General features: G+C 48.0%; 1 protein-coding gene across 3 annotated transcripts in view; it reads right to left on the bottom strand.

Annotated features, from left to right (window-relative positions):
• Window positions 1-16,125, bottom strand: part of Cyb5rl (cytochrome b5 reductase like) — a 32,263-nt gene extending 16,138 nt beyond the window's left edge. For 2 of the 3 annotated variants that reach the window (XM_074080044.1, XM_020174448.2), the window contains exons 1-6: window positions 16,055-16,125; window positions 13,791-14,088; window positions 10,845-10,993; window positions 8,262-8,349; window positions 4,955-5,059; window positions 2,588-2,791 (exon numbers count right to left, since the gene is read on the bottom strand). In XM_074080044.1, the coding sequence (XP_073936145.1) occupies window positions 2,588-2,791; window positions 4,955-5,059; window positions 8,262-8,349; window positions 10,845-10,993; window positions 13,791-13,985 (741 nt within the window). In that variant the 5' untranslated portion in view covers window positions 13,986-14,088; window positions 16,055-16,125. The remainder of the gene's footprint in view (window positions 1-2,587; window positions 2,792-4,954; window positions 5,060-8,261; window positions 8,350-10,844; window positions 10,994-13,790; window positions 14,089-16,054) is intronic. The other variant, XM_020174449.2, reaches the window with a different exon arrangement.
• Between the last annotated feature and the right edge of the window lie 68 nt (window positions 16,126-16,193).

Below are 16,193 nucleotides of genomic sequence, written 5' to 3'. Positions count from 1 at the left end.
AGTGACTGGCCTCTCTAGCTATAGAATGAGGGCAAAGTTTGTGGGAAACCACTGCCAGCAAGCCACAGTGAGGGTGCAATGCTACAAAGGTCCATAAGTAAAGACCTTCAGTCTCACATGTGCTCCCAGGGCCTTGCAGCCCCACCTCATGCAGTTCTTCTGACCCCAAGGCCCTCTGGTGCTGATGAGGGGGTCCTCTCTGATGATCTGGTTCTCGCCATGCTCCCCCCATTGTCTGACCTACCCGGTGGGTCCTCAAGGGCAGGGCCCATTAGGGCCCACTGCCAAATTCCCTCTGGCCAGTTGGATTCAGCTGACTTCATCTCAACTGTGTACCCTGAGATGTACTGGGTCTGGTTGCTGCTCAGATAGAATGGGGGCCCCATGACGAATGACAGTGCAGTGAGTAAAGTGACAGAGGAGTCGGACTGTGACCTCAGAAACACCAGCACCAGCCAGGGTTATGGGAGAGTTTCCAGGATGGAGCTGCACCTCAGCGGGACCTGGAAGGATGAGTAGGTGTTAGGAGAGGAGAAGAAACCACTCCTAGCAGGTGACAGCAGGACCAAAGGCCTAGAACAGTGCACTGGCATCTGCAAGCCACCAGTGATACAGGACACAGCAGCTGGGAGGACAGGCCAGGAGACAGGCTATAGAAGTTGGCAGGGCCACAGGGCTTGGACACTGTCCTGAGATCAGTGGGGCACCATGGAAGGAGAATGGTGGTGTGGTCAGAGCTACCCTTCTGGCTGCAGGATGAAGGACAAATTGGCAGGGAGTTTTGGGAGTGGAGAATCCTGGAGAATGCTGTTGCTAGGGACTAGGCAGGGAAGGAGGCATCTGAGTGAAGGGTGTGTGAGCAGGCAGGAGTTACCATATTCACCCCTCTTCACCACCCTGCTATTGATGGCCAGCCTACTCACCTGTGCAACCCTGGGCCTCTGGCATTATCAAAGTCCCTGCCCAGGACTGAATGTGAACTTTAATGCAATCCTCAAGGGGAGGCTCAAAATGCCTGCTCCAGGAAGCCCTCCCTGACCTCCCTGAGTTGGCCTCTAGCATCTTGGACATCCTCTCAACATGTGTGCTGGACTGTCTCATGCTGATGGGCACTAAGAGAATGGCTTCTGAGCTGGACCAACTGGGTTTGTACTCAGCTGTCTACCAGCTGGTTGTTACTTTGTTCCTAATCTTTCTGTGCCTCAGTTTACACACCAGTAAAAGGGGCAGGATGAAAGTAAAAGCTTCATGAGATTGTAGTGAGATTAAATGAGTCAATACACATTAAATGCTTCATATGGTGCCAGACACAGAGAAGTGGTCAAAAAAAGGGAGCCATGGTCAGCCATCCCTGTGGCTGTTGCTCTATGAGTGTCTGGAGGGCAGGAAATGGGACATCTTCATTTTTGTGTCCCTTACACCTGGCATGAGATTGGAGAATGGAGGGAAGGGAAGGCTGGCTGGCTGCTTCAGTGACTCTGCAAGGTGGCTGTCCTTCTGCCATTCCTGCCACTGTCCTGGCCCAGGCTCTCTCTGGCAGAGCTGACATGATTCCGACCTGTGGCTGGCCCTCGCCCCACCTCCTCAGGCTACATACAGGCCTCCTGCTTCATGCGCTATCTTGGGCACTTCTTGCTGCTGGTTAATGTTCACCAAGCATGACCCTACCTGTGTTCATGCCACGGAGCATTGTGCCCATGGACAGGCCTGTAGGCCCTGGCCCCTAGGGAACCAGGGAACTCTGATATCGTGAAGGGTGATTAAGCCACAGTGTTGAGGATCACGTAAGTTGTCCTCAAAGAGGAAACTGATGAAAGGGATGTCCACAGTACAGGGGAAGAAGGCTGACCCTAAGCAACAGGGAGCGGAAGGAGGTACCAGCAGGGAACTCCAACCCAGGGGCTGCAGGAAAGTGAAGTAAAGCTCAGAACACAGGAAGACAGGCAAACAAAGAGAGCTAAGGGTCCCCATGCTGTGCCCTGGTGGTGTGTGTTGGGGAAGGGGGGGCAGGAAGGTCACTGGAGTGAAGGGAGGAGATAGGAATCAGAGGAAGGTGTTATTAGGACACAGACTGGCTTCCAGCTAGAGAATCTGCAGCTTGGTGAGTCTGACAGCTGTCCTTCTGGAGGGACAAACTGAGGTGGCATGGACCCTACTCCTTGTAGTGCACTTGGACCTGCTTACTCTGTCAGTCACTGATGGAACTCCTCTTGAGCCTGGCATCAAGCTAAGCTCAAGGAGAGAGTGCTGCTCACAAGTCTTGGCCTTAAGGACCTTAACAGGCTGTAGCCTGCTCCGACCCCACAGCCAGGCCCCAGTCCACAGGACTGTGATGCCAAAGGGCAGGGTGTTAGGTAGGAGCCAGAGCTCAGGAATGCGACAACCCTAGACCCAAATCCTGGCTCACCTATCTATGTGTATAACACACGACCCTGCAGCTCTCTGAGCTCCCTTCTTCCTCTGTGTAAAGAACAAGGTAACACCTGTGGTAGAGATTAGACAGTATGGGGTGAAGAGGCTGCAGCTGGTCCTTGGGCTAGGTGCAAGGGAACTGCAATGTCTTAGGGAAGAAAGTGACCATGCTTACCTGGCTGAGTACAAAGAAGATGCGGATGTTCCAAAAACGGGCCTGATCCTGGAGGAAGGTTTTCAGGTAGATATTCTCAAAGGTCTTGAAGCAGCAGACCAGAGTGACAAAGGTCTCATCATCAGCATTGTCTGTGATGCTCTGTAGGATGGACACCATAGGGGCCAGGCCTGTGCCCGCAGCCAGCATGAGGAGCTCACCATGCTGGGGAGTAAAATGGGTAGGACAGGTGGTTTAGGAGGGTCTCACCTTCCCACACAGGGCCTTCTCTTGGGTTTGCTTGAGCTGGACAGAAGTGTCCTTCCTGGTGTCCTATCATCTATTCCCCGATCTACCTGCTCCAAGAAGCCTCCTGGTATATGAGGCCTGCATAACAAGGTTACGGATCTTGAGGGAGAAAGAACCTAAAGTGTAGCCTAGCCTATAAGGGGCTTGACTGCCTTCTAAGGCATCCCAAGGACTCTCTGCTTACACACTTCCGCTGCCAGGGAACTCATTACCTCCCAAGGCTGCTTGCTCTATTGTGTGCTGACTGCCCCTGCCAGGGAGGTCTTCTCACTTTCCTCTCAGCTGAAACCTGCCCAATCCAACTACATCCCAGTCCTGCTCTCTGGGCTACTTTCTTTGTTCCTGGTCACAAGGGACACATCTGTAGCCCCTCTCACGTGTAAGATCTGGCCTTAGCATGTGTTTTGTGGTGTCTCAGTTGCACGACAGCGCTCAGGTGCTTCTTCCCCCATTTTTATACACACACAGGGTGCAATGTTAGCACTCTCCTGCTTCTAGCCATGCTTGGCCTTGGATTTTAGCTGTGTGCTCTTGTAACCCCAGGCCCTTGAGAACAGGGTAAGGAAGTTGTTCCTGTTTCCTCCTGGCCTGAAGTAGACACTGGGTCAAAGTCATCTTGGCCACCTTTTCTAAGAGGAAGCCTCTGCATGCCTCATGCTGCTTCTCTGAGTCCACAGACTACTCGGAAGCCCCTGTATTTCCTTTCTTCCTTCTTTCTTTTCCCTCCCTGCCTCTGCCTCCCTCCCTTCCTTCCTTTCTTCCCCTGCCTCTTTTTGTCGGTACTGGGGTTTGAACTCAGGGCCTCAGGCTTTCTAGGCAGCAAGTGGTAGAATTACCACTTGAACCACTCCACCAGTCCCCTGTATTTCTTATCCAGGGGCATTTTGGGCCCAGCAGCACTCTATCTCTGAGCTCTACCCCAGCCTTGATAGTATCATTACACACATATACACCCATGCATGGAATATATTCCAAGGTAGTAAGATTGGTGTATCTGGGGAGATGGCCTGCAGGTGTTTTTTGTTTTCTTCTTTTTCTATCTCTATCTGCTGATTTTTTCTGTTGTTGTTAGTGAACGTGCATTGCATTTGTAATAAGGGAAAAAGCCAATAAAAGCTATTTTAAAATTAAACAAAAAGAATGGAGAGGCAAGCATGATTCATTCTTTTCCATTTGTTTTCATTTTGCTTTGTTTTCCTAATTATAAACATAATGGGTGTTCATTGCAGATAATTTGGAAAATATAATGAAGAAAATAAAAATCACCCATTATTTCACCACCCAGAGCTGTTAACATTTCACTACATTTTCCTTTCATATTTTCCTGTGCATTTTAAGTTAGTTTCTCAACCTATGTACATTCAGTTTTGTACCTAATGTTTGGGTCACTCGATCTTATAACATAGCATATAACAGTATTTATAAGCCTAAATTTAAGATCTAGGGTAATATTCTATGTATTGCCTGTAACACAGCATACTTAACCATTCCCCTGTCATTGGATATTCAGTTGCCTCCATTTTTTTTTTTTTGCTATTATAAATAAAGAAGCCATGAACACATGCAAAAGTTAGCATTTCAGATTCTTTCCATAGAACAGACTTCCAGAAGTGGAATTACTGGGTCAAAGAATTTAAAGATTCTTAAGACTCTTGGCACAGTCTGCCAATCTGCTTTCCAGCTGTGCACCAACCAACTCTCCTTGGGAAAGTCAGGGAAGGACCTGAACACGACAAGAAGATGAGGGAGAGAGCCTTTCCAGCTTGGAAGTGAGGGTCTCCCAAGCAGGGAGCCATGACTATATTGAGTCTTGTGAGTGGAAGGTGCAACTGGAACAGACCTGAGTTAGAGGGTACCGAGGTCCTAAAGCATAGGCAGCCATGGATAGTCCTAGAGCAATGCAGGAGGTTTTTTTAGTGCCTATTCCATCTCCTCTCATGTCCAACCCGAAGGATACCCTGGGGATTGGTTTTACACTCCAGAAGATGGCAGTGAGCTTCAATGGCCTGGGACAGAAGAATCACAGCCCTGGAGGATTAGCAAGGGGTGCTCCCAAGGACTGAGGGTACAGGCACTGACCTCATTTGGTTTATAGGAGAAGCTTCCAAAAGGTCCTCGCCAGAAAGCTGTGTCTCCTGCTTTCCAGGACTCCACATACCGGGACATCAGCCCGGTCTGGTAGCACTGGAAACAAACACAGGGAGGGTAGAGTGGGGCAGGCACACGCTGCCAACACAAACCACACCACCCTTCGTGTGGAGCTCTTCTTGCATGCTCAGTGCGCTCATCTTGCCCACAGCCACCTCCGATACCATCCCTGAAGGCTGTACTGTCACTCTTTTCTCAGCTGAGGCCCACATGCTCACATACAAGGTAGAGAGTGAGGCTGAGATGAGAATCTACAGTACCCATAGCCTTGCCAGAGGTAACACAGAAGGAAAACTGGGTGATGATTAATGACAGTTAGCACTCAGTGTCAGGGAGAGGTGGGGATTGTGACAGATTAGGGAGGGGATTCTCCTTCTAAGGTGGAAGTCACTTTGCAGATTCCAAACCATAGTGTTTGGGGCAGATGCTGCCAGATCTTCTGATTTTCTGAGGGGCAGGAAATCCATATTTTTATTTAAAATCTCCCATTTCTGAAATGTCAGTAATTCAAAATTTTAAAAGACTATCCAGGCCAAAAACAAGTACATTTGCACTCAGGATTCAGTCTGCAGGCTACCTGTTTGTGATCTCTGGATTATCTTACACCACTTCTAGGCTGGTATGGAAGGGGCTCCCCCACAAAGGTGGGCAGTCTACACTGCCTGGGCACCTGCACACTCTGTGCCAGGCACCAGGCTGGGGATGCAGGGCAGACAGCTGAACCTGAAGCTCCATGAAGACAGCCAGTCTGAACTGAGGAAAAGACTTAAATATCTGAATCAATTAATCTGACTCAGATTAATTGCGGGCTTGCAAATTAGGAGGCTTGCAGTCTAAGGGGACTATGTCTCAGATACACATGGCAGAGACTGTCTAATATCTCAAGAGAGAGTGAAGGGCCAGGAGCCATTGGGGAAGCATAGGCATTCCCACAGAGTGGGGTTAAGGACAGCTTCCTGGAGGAGGAAGCATCTGAGCCGGACCTTGAAGGGTAGGCAAGATCGAATTCCCTGGGGATAGGAGCCGAAATGCAGAGAGGGACTCTGGGCATCTGAAATGGTATGGTCAGTGGTAGGAGGGCAAGTTTGGGGAGGGGCAAGTGGCCATGGTGGGGTAGGTTGAGGGGGAGTACTGGAAGACACGATTGAAGGGTTTTTGGAGTGCGAGTCTAGCCAGGCTTGACAGAGAGTCTGGGCTAATTACCTATTTTTGAGTGTCCACAACCACTTCTGAAACCATCTCTGACTGTGCACATCACCTACACAAGGCAAGGGAAGTCCTTAGCTCACCGGAAAGAGGTCTGGGAGGGAGGGCTCTATTTTGTCTTGCCTTGCTGAAGGCTGTGTCTTATAGCATGCTTTGGTTTTAGCCCTACTATGAGGAGGCACAACCCAAGCTTGTGGTCCCTGTGGCCCTATGGCACAGTATAGCACCAAGGAGAAGAGCAGGATTCTTCTGTGACTCCAGCAGCCACACAAAGCCTGGCACAGATTAAACAGTCAATATACACTTGTGAAGGACAAATGACAATGAATTTTTGTCCTACTTGGGGTCCTATTGCCCCCATGGCCTTTGAGCTTCAGTTTCTTTATCTGTAAAATGGGGATAATATGATCTATGTGTGGTTATGAGTTGAAAGCAGATAATGAAAATAAAGGGCCAGAAGCAGTGCCTATGCCCACAGGTGCCTGAGAAGAGAAGCCCTCCCTTCTGTCAGCATGGGAAGGTAAACCCCAGACCCCAAATTGCCTTCCCAATTTGCAGACATTTCCGGCTCTTCTTAGCCAGCAGCTTAGGGATAATGAGGTACCTCTCTAAAGACAGGCTTTCCGGCAAACGAAGGAGAAAATCAGCCTTGCAGCTGGGAGGGATCCAGCTGCTCTGGAGGACTGTTTCAGGCTTATCCTCTCAGCAGAAACACACCCAGACAAGCAGCGTGGGGAAGCAGGCCATTTGGAGAGGATTTGTGGAATCTCCCAGACAAACATTCGCGTGCAGAAGGGAGCCCATCCAGGCTTATGTGTGAGGGAATAAACATTTGGGCTCTGCAGGCAGGCAGGGAAGGTGGGAGCCGGAGACAGCCCTGGGGTCTTACAGCTGGAGCCCGGGCTTGCCCACCCATAGCACATCTTACTAGCTGCCGCCCTTGGGTCCTCCGGGGCCTCAGCTTGCTTATCAGTTAAATAGGATAATAATGCATGTCTTGGAATGGGTTAGGATGTGAAAGCCATTCTTCGGCATTGGTGTTCCCCAGGGTTCTGTCTGGAAAATGAAGTCTAGAGCTACACATCACCTGAAATTGCTCTTGCTGGAAGTTCAAATGTTAGAGCCAGCAGTTTCATGTCCTGAATATCCTCTCCACACAACTGGGCCTCAATGACGTCATACGTTTGTTGCCTAGTCCCCGGGTCTCCGGGGCATTCTGTATCTGACCCACTTCGCATTTCATCTCTGCCCATTCCTCCGCCCACCAAGTTTTCCCCAAGTACTCTCCCACTCAGAGGGAGAGGACTGTGTTCTGTGTCACCCCTCCCTGCCGCTGGCTATCTGTCCCCTCAGCCTAGAAAGCCATTCCCAGCTAGACCAATTGGTACTCCTTTAAGACCCTCCACCAAGAGGTGAGGTCAGGTTAGCTGAGTCTACAGGGTCCTCAAGTCCCCACCTGCCTGCCTTTCTCAATCCACGCTGTGTCAGGATGAATGACTTACTGCCCCAATTCAGGCCTCTTTTGCTATGCTGTTCACAGCCCTCCAAGCTTCCTTCCCTCATTCCCACTCCTTAAACACATCACAAACACACCGCTCTATTGGCAAGCCTGGCCCACTTCCCTGTACTCTCAGCTGCCTCCTTTGTCATGGCATCTATCACACTGATTTGTCTTAGTGTGATCACTAGTCCTGGGGGTCAGTCCTTTGAGGGAAGGCACTGCATATCACTCACCTCTGGACCCCAGTCCAGGCACAGTAGGTGCAGCCCTCCCCAGCCTGGCTCTGTGCTCATTCTCCACCAATGGATACAAGGTGAGGAGAAGCTTTTCCCCCAAGTTCTCCAGGAACATGCCCTGTGTCTAGCATTCCCTTATCCAGGAGAGGAGGAGATGGGAGGAGGCCTCTTCACCTGGCTCCACTGCTCGAGTAAGTTGGCCTCCTCCCATGCCAACACTCCCTATCCCAACCATGCTGGCGAGGGAGGCCCAAGTCCCAGCACCTTAGAGCAGCCTTCACTATTGTCAACTCACCTTGATTAAAACATCAAAGTATCCTTCTGCATTGGCAGGACTGATGGGTGTATAGGCTCTCTGAATCTCTAAGCCATCTACTATCCCTCTGGGAAAGGAGAAGCACACAGTCAGATGGTCAGCCAGTCATTCAACAAACCCTTACCAGGCACCTCTTCTGCCAGGCTGGTGCCAGTGAAGATGGGGTATACTTATCCTCAGAGGCCCCCACTGAGGGACAGTGGGGGACAGATATAGCAGAAACAGCACTGGACTAACCCACTGCCATGTGCTGGTTATGAGGCCCATGTAGGTCATTTAATCCCTCAGCAGCACCTCCTGCAAAACAGGGACAGTTGTCTATGTCCTGGTTGTATGTCTTCACTGGAATTATAGATGGGAGAGTGCTTCAAAAAAGCACACTGATGATGTGAGCAGTTTGGGGAACGTTACTGTGGTTTTTCCCGACCTCTTCTCTACCACAGAGTGATAAGGATAAAAACAACTGTGAAGATTTATGAAACACTTACTACCATGTGCCAAGAGCATCAGAACTGGAAGGATCCTTAAAAGGGCTCTAGTCCAAAGCCTTGCCTTTGCATAAATCACCTCTAAAATGCTATCAACAACAGGGTCAGGATATTAACCACCAGTATCAATAACAACCATGTTGTATTAATGCACCAAGCATTAATTCTATATATTAATCTACTATGCACCAAGCATATTAGATGCATTATTTCATTTTAAATGATAACCCCAATATGTAATCTGATGCTCAGAGAAGAAAAGTCATTTGTACAGCTAAAATTCAACCACAGCTCAGACTTCAGACTAGGCTGTTAACCACTGCTCCAAGAAGCTTCTGAAGAAGACAGGTACGGTGATGCATACCTATCATCCCAGCACTCAGGAGGCTGAGGCAAGAAGAGCAAAGAGTTCTGGATCAACATGTAGCTTTTTTTTTTAATTGCAAAAAAAGCAAAACCCAAAACAAAACAAAAAAACCAACTTCCCAGAGTCATGCCAGAATTCCTCTCTCAACCTCTACTGCATGCAAAATGTTCTGTTCTGAGGTCTGCAAACATTAAAAGGCCCTATCCCAATGCATCCAATGCAGGGGAACTGGACAGAAATAGTTAAAAAGACACTTATGAAACAAATGAGGAAATAAGGAATAGAACATATAACATGGCTTAGATGCAAAGAGCACAACGTCATCTGCTGCACCAGAGGTCAAACTCCCATGTTTCAGAGAGAGCTTCAGTTCTCATCTGCAGAACCTCAGAGGCCTCTTGGAGTTGGGTATTGAAGGATGAGTAGGCCATTGACAGGTGAAAGTGGGGATGGGAAGGGAAGTAATTCCAGGCAGAAGAAACAGTACAGGCAAAAGCTCAGAGGCAGGACAATATAGGTGAGTAAGGAGTTGGTGGGTGGATCATGAGGCTAAGACAAAGGGCATGTGTGGAGTGGGAAAGGGAGAACTTGATGGGAAAGGAGGCCAGGGCCCTGGATTAGGTACACCAGCAGTATTTGAATGGAGACTGATAAGGTCAGATGTGTAAGCTAGGAATGTCACTGCAGTGGTAGAAAGAAGACAGTAGGGTATTCTAGGCACCCCAGACTATGGAGGGAGGGTTGTGTTGGACTGTGGTCTGAACTGTGGCTCCTTTTGCCTCCTCAAACAGTGAACTGAAGGACTGCCAGCCAGTCCACATACCAGAAGAAGGTGGACATTAACACTAGGGTCCAGTATGTGGCCAGTGGCCAGAGTCTGACCAGTAATAAGCTCTGTCCTGGTTCCTTTGCTGGCTTCTCCCCCCAAGTGTTTTCAAGGCTCAGATCTATGCCTTACCCTCTTTTTATGCACACATGCTCTCAAATGCCATCCAGGTATGTGTTGGTGATTCCTAGGATCTATATCCACAGTTCAAGTCTCTCTGCCAGGCCTTGGACCCCCACAGCTGGCTGCCTGGGCATTCCACAAAGTATTGTCCCAGGCAAGGTGGGTATGGAGAACAGGGTAAGAGTAGAGTCCCAAAGCAGGCCAGGAGGAACCTCAGAGGAGTAGTCAAGAGTACAACTCAGGAGCCAGGCTGTCAGGGTTTTGATCCTGCCTTAGTGATGTAGTAGCTATATGATATTGGGCTAGTTCCTTATAGTGTCTTTTCTATTAACTGGTGCTAATCACATTAGGTTAAAAGCACAGGCTCTAGAGCCAGACTGCTTGCTTTCAAATCCTGGCTCTAATACTTCCTAACTGTGTGATCTTGGGCAAATTCCTGAACTTCTCTGACGTCAGTGTCCTCTCAGGAATGATAATGGCACCTACCACACAGGAATTTGTGAGGGTTAAATCAGTTCATGCACATAAGCACAGAGAACTGTGCACTGGATAGTAAGTGCTGTTAAAGTGCTCATGTTATTATTATTTATCACAAAAATGCATTATTGAGTTTCATCCCAAGAACCTTCTGAGTCTTGTGTCTATCTTGAAGATGACAATGGAGGCTTAGAAAGGTCAAGTGAGCAATCCTAGGCCTCCCAGCTAGCAAATGGCAAGGCAGTGTAGAAAACTTTGGTCCTCCCACTACCTAAGTGTACCGTAGGACGAGGTGCTGCCCAGGCTGCAGGCCAAGCTGGCTGTTCCCAGGTAGTGCAAACCGAATGTGGTAGGTGTCTTTTGTGAGTCTGTCCATGGCACTGATGTGGAAGGCCAGGAAGGCGTCTGTGCTCATCTTAGAGGAGCAGCTCTGCAATAGGAAAAAACCTGTTAGCTAGAGGTCAGGCCCAAGTAATAAACAATTGTGTACCCTTTCCACTTTTGCCAGCAACAGCTATTTAAGCTGGTGCGTTTTCTACATGTGGTCCACCATACCTCCCTCTGATTCAAGAAAGCAGATGCTCTATCTGGAGCTTAACTTGCTCAGCCCCAGGATCCAGCGCAGGCTCCTTAGCCTACACTCAGGAGCCCGGTGAAATTACCCCAAGCCTCATTCTATTCCCCCATGCACCAGATGTCGGACTTTTCTCTCTACTTCCAAGACCACTTGTTCCCTCCTACCTCAGTTCATGGCTCAAGTAGTACCCTGTGCCCAGAACACTCACTTCCAATGTACAAAACACCTGCTCATCTTCCAACCTGCTAAATTCCAGAAAAACAGAGTCGAGAAGCTAAAGGGACCTTAAAGATGGTCTCATCCAATCTCCTTCTGACACATATGGGGAAACTGAGCCCTGATTGGTACTGGCTTACTTTGTGCAAAGTCACACTGAACAGGGACTCAAACTCCTGTCTTCTGGGTTTCAGTCCATTGCCCTTACCATTGCACCCTTCCCTATGCCTTCTCCAGGAAGCTGCCTCTGAATGCCATGGTTCACAGAGCTCTCTCTCCTGTGAAATGATCACATCCACTTTAGCTGACCTGTCCAGGTCAGGGTACAGCATCAAATTTGGAACCCCAATTACCCATGGTAATGCTGATCATGTCACTTGACTGAAACTCTCAAACTTGGTATCCAAGGCTTTGTCTCTGTTGTACCTTCTCCTGTGCCCCCATCTAGGCCAGGATGACCTCTTTATCATCAACCAGAGCATCTGGGCACCCTCTTTTACAGTTGCCTGGACTCTGGAAAGAGCATTGGACTAGGTGTCGGGAATGCTAGGGTTAGCCCCAGATCAGCTGCTGCCCATCTGTGTGGACTTATGCAGGCTATTTCATCCTTTGGGTTTAGTTTCCTAGTCTGTAAAAAGCAGCCATTCATCCCTGGTAATTTTATAGGATTGTCATAAGGGTAAGATAACAATCTAGAAGTAGTTTATAAAATATAAGTTGCTATGGGAATACAAAATCTTTATTATTACTGCTTCATTAAAAGTTAAAATAAAATTGATCATTAGATTGAAATATGCTGTCTCATAAAATCCGGAATATCGCTTAACTTTCCATTTGTTCTATTAGGTGATGTCAGCTACTATTTACTGAGCACCTACTATGTGCCAGATGATTTTATATATTTATCTCATGAAATCCTAGCAATAACCTACAAAGTACTAATATTCCCAGTATTCAGATGAAAAAACTGAGGTTTAACAAACTAAAGTGACATGCTCAACATCACACAATTAACTAGCTGAAGTGGGCCTCAGCTCACTCTTTCTATTACAGTCTTGTGGTTCTTTTCCCTCTTCAATAAGCTGAGGCTTTTGAGGGCTGGTACCCTAGCATTTTTACTTTATCAACAACTTCCTTGTGCCTAGCACACATAACATGGTACTCAGTAGACTTGGGAGAAATTCATTCATTCAACAAATATTTATTGATTGTAACATCAGGAACTACTCAGGGTGCTGAGGACAGAAGAGTGAGCAAGGCAGTCCCTGCTCTTTCACAGAGCTTATATTCTTGCAAGGAGACACAGACATGGTCTACATAAGCAAGTACATCTTGGTGTCTGGAGGTACTGAGAATTAAGAGAGATGAAATTTGAGCAGAGATCAGAAAGGAGTGAAAGGGTGAGCCATGTGGAGATGTAGGCAGTGAAAGGGAAGAAACACAGGCTGTCGTAAATATTTTCCAGTCACTGGCAGAAGCCACAGTGCTCTGGTCCCCACCACTACCTTTCAGTGAGATGACTACAAGAAGGTTTTTAATAGGGCTAGATACAGATAAAGTCATGTTTTGGGGTTCAAAGAAACAAGAGTTTTTTTTCAGGAGGTATGATGTATAACTGAAGAACTACATGCATATAAATGACTGAGCTTTGGTCTAGTTTGGGTTCCAACAACAGGAACTTAGAAAAAGTGATGATGAGGCCAGGTTACATCTACAGAAGCATCAATGGGAGGAAATGTTTTTATTCTACCTGGTCATGTGAGACATGGACAATAGGAAGCCTGTTGTGAGGCAGAGACCAGGAATGAGACAGATTCAAAACCAGACTTTTGCACAGTGTCAGAAGGAATGAACCCTTACTATATTTGTACAATATAGAGGTTGAACTCTAGAGTGTGCTGACATATGTAATTGTTAACTGTGACAATTCTCAAACATCAAAATGAAGGGTTAAATTGGTTGGTCCAGACTATGAAGTCTCCTATGAGTTCAGAAAAGGAAGTGAAAGTTAGTAAGGGCCAGAGAAGATATAACAATAACATCCCCTATGTATCTAATATATACTATATGCTAGTTTGTTCCACGAGGGCAAACACTATGTCTGCTTTGCTCATTTTCAAATCTTCAATGGCTTATAGGTACTCTATAGTGAAATAAATACCAGGCTCTGTGCCCCATTTTACAGGTGGAGAAACTAAGGCTGAGGGATATTAAGGGACTTTGCCTAAAACCACACAGTAGCTAACAGGTTTGTTCTAGGCCTGGACTTTGACAAGTGGACTTTGGCCAGGGATCTGTCTGTTTCCAGTATGCCCACTCTTTCCTCTCTGCTAGTCCATTAGAAAAGGCTTCCCAGGGCAGGGGTACTAGGCGGGAGCAAGGCCAGGTAGTCTCCTCCATGCTGGGCCTCCGGTCTGAAGAGTGCCTTTCTTACCTGTGGCTGCTTCCTACTCAGCAGGCTCCCATCTTTCCTGGCTCGAGCTGCCTCCCACCTTGCCAGGTCTTGGTGATATAGGTCGAACACACAGGGTGAACAGCCACTGCCACAGCACTGGGAGGGTAAGGGCTCCACAGGACGCAGCTGCAGCCAGGTCTCCTCAGCATCTTCCTCCTGCTCCTTTTCTCCCATTGTCAGTGTGGCTTGGGCATCCTTGGAGGGACAACAGAATACTCTTTCCAGAACAGTCTAGACTCTGGGAGGCCACCGGCCCAGACTTTCCTCCCTTGCCTGTCTGGGAGAAGGAAAAAAGGAGGTTATGCTGTAGTTTCTATTCCTCACATTCTCCCCAAGGTCTGCAGGTGCCAGCCTCTGTGCAAACCCTGGGGACAGGGATGGATCAAACATAAGTCTGTTGTCTGGTAGGGCACACTTATCACTTAATACCATTGGTTTTAGGACACTCTCTCTGTGTGAAATAACTCTTTTCTTAGTAAAAAGGGTTTGGCTTCAGAAAACTCTACTTCGTTTGAGCTCTATGACTTCAGCAAGGTTTAGAGCCTGGGACCCCTGTGAGAACAAAAATCCTGTCTCAACTCTTCCTGTATTTTCCCACCAAGCACAGTCACTTCTAGTGACTGGTGAGTGCTTAATCCCTTTATAAATATGGTCTGGGAGCTAGCCATAGTGTTAGGTGCTAGGATACAACAGAAGTGTGAACAGGGCATAGTTCCTATCTGCACATATGGGATATCATGTTGAGTGGATATGGCCATCGATTCAACCCACTTTTATTATGTGTTATGCAGCAGGTATGCTTTATGAGTGAATAAGGCCTGGTCCACTTTTATGCCAATTTCCTACACGCTGTGGTTTGGGGGCAGGGGGAGTAAAGTGAGATAACTAAAAGAACTCTATTAACTGCTGCATGGTATGAGGGTTAGTCATGGTAGCCTCTCTTAAATTTTCCTTTTTTTTTTTGTGGTTCTGGGGTTTAACTCAGGGGTTCGCACTTGTGAAGAAGGGGCTCTACTGCTTGAGTGCCTCCAGCTCTTTTTTCTCTGGTTGTACTTTTTGGAGATAAGGTCTAGCTTTTTGCTCAGGTTGGCCTGGACCGCAATCCTATTTTATACTTTTTGCTATCTCTAGGGTGACAAGTGTACACCACTACACTCAGCTTTTTTTCTGTTGAAATGGGGGTCTCAAAAACCTTTTTGTTCAGGCTGGACTGGAATTGTGATTCGTCTCAGCCTCCCAAATAGCTAGGATTACAAGTGTGAACCACTGGCACCTGGCTTCCTTTTCCGTGTTTTAGTAATTCACTTTCTCTGCTGTTTTGGAAATTGGTAGAGAAGTTGGCCATGTCAGTCATGAGTTTTAAAGACATGATTCATGCCATTCCTCTCAGCTTCTACCCTTCCAGTCTGAGGCACCATCTTAAGCTAGGCTCTGACAGACCTTGTTGTCTGGAGGCCTCTCCCCACTCTTCAGGTCTTGGTTGCAAGGTCATCTCCCCTCAGATACCTCCCCTAAACCTCCCTTGTCATTCTTTATCAAGCACCCTACTTGTTTCTATTAGGTATCCATGAATTTACTAAGTGCAGGGGATACAGAAACCCCTGGGCTGGAGGGGAGCTGGATTCAAATGGGAGAACCAAGCACCAAAACAGAAACAAAAACGAACTCTCCCCACCCCCCCCAAAAAAAAAAAAAAAAACCTCCAGAAACCTCTGCACTTATAGAGACACGGCCATTAAACAAAATCAAATGAAAAACATACAGTATGATAGTGTTAAATGCGAGAAAAAAATAAGCAGAAGGGACAGAACGTAAACTCACAATTTATTCACCAATGCCAGCCTGGTGCTTAACACAGCAGGCATGCGATGGCGGGTGTGGGGCAAAGGGGCAGCTCCACGCTCTGGCCCTGCCTCTAGCAGGAGAAAAGGAAATCCCCAGGAAGAGGGAGGCTCTGGGGCCGGGTGCGGGGCTGGTGTAGGGGACAAGGCCAGTGGGGCTCAGGGGAGGGGTAGCAATTACAGCAAAGCAGTACTGAGAAGTGGGTGGAAACTTCGTAGGCACCCACTGTGTGCCGGGCGCTGTGAGGTGCACCTGCTTTGGCATTCCTATTCCTATTTCCACAGTAAGGTACATTGGAGGGTTGCCCAACCTCCGGCTGCTCGTAAGCGATCTCCAGCATGTTCTAAATTCAGGTTGAAGGCCCTGGCACTCTCTTCGTCCCATCCAACCCCATCACTCACCTAAACTCCAGCAAAATCCTTCTCACCTGAGTTTCCTCAGGTCCCTCCTCCCCCCACTCCCTGGGGAGGCGGGGAGCGCTTAGCGGACCCCACCTATAAGAAAATGAAAATTGCCTGAGGGGCGGGGCAAGACAAGGAC

Source organism: Castor canadensis, chromosome 7 (assembly GCF_047511655.1).
Source record: "Castor canadensis chromosome 7, mCasCan1.hap1v2, whole genome shotgun sequence".
In the NCBI taxonomy this organism is placed as follows: Eukaryota; Metazoa; Chordata; class Mammalia; order Rodentia; family Castoridae; genus Castor; species Castor canadensis.
The sequence above is the reverse complement of the archived record's forward strand: the minus strand, read 5'-3'. Positions and strand labels throughout refer to the sequence as shown.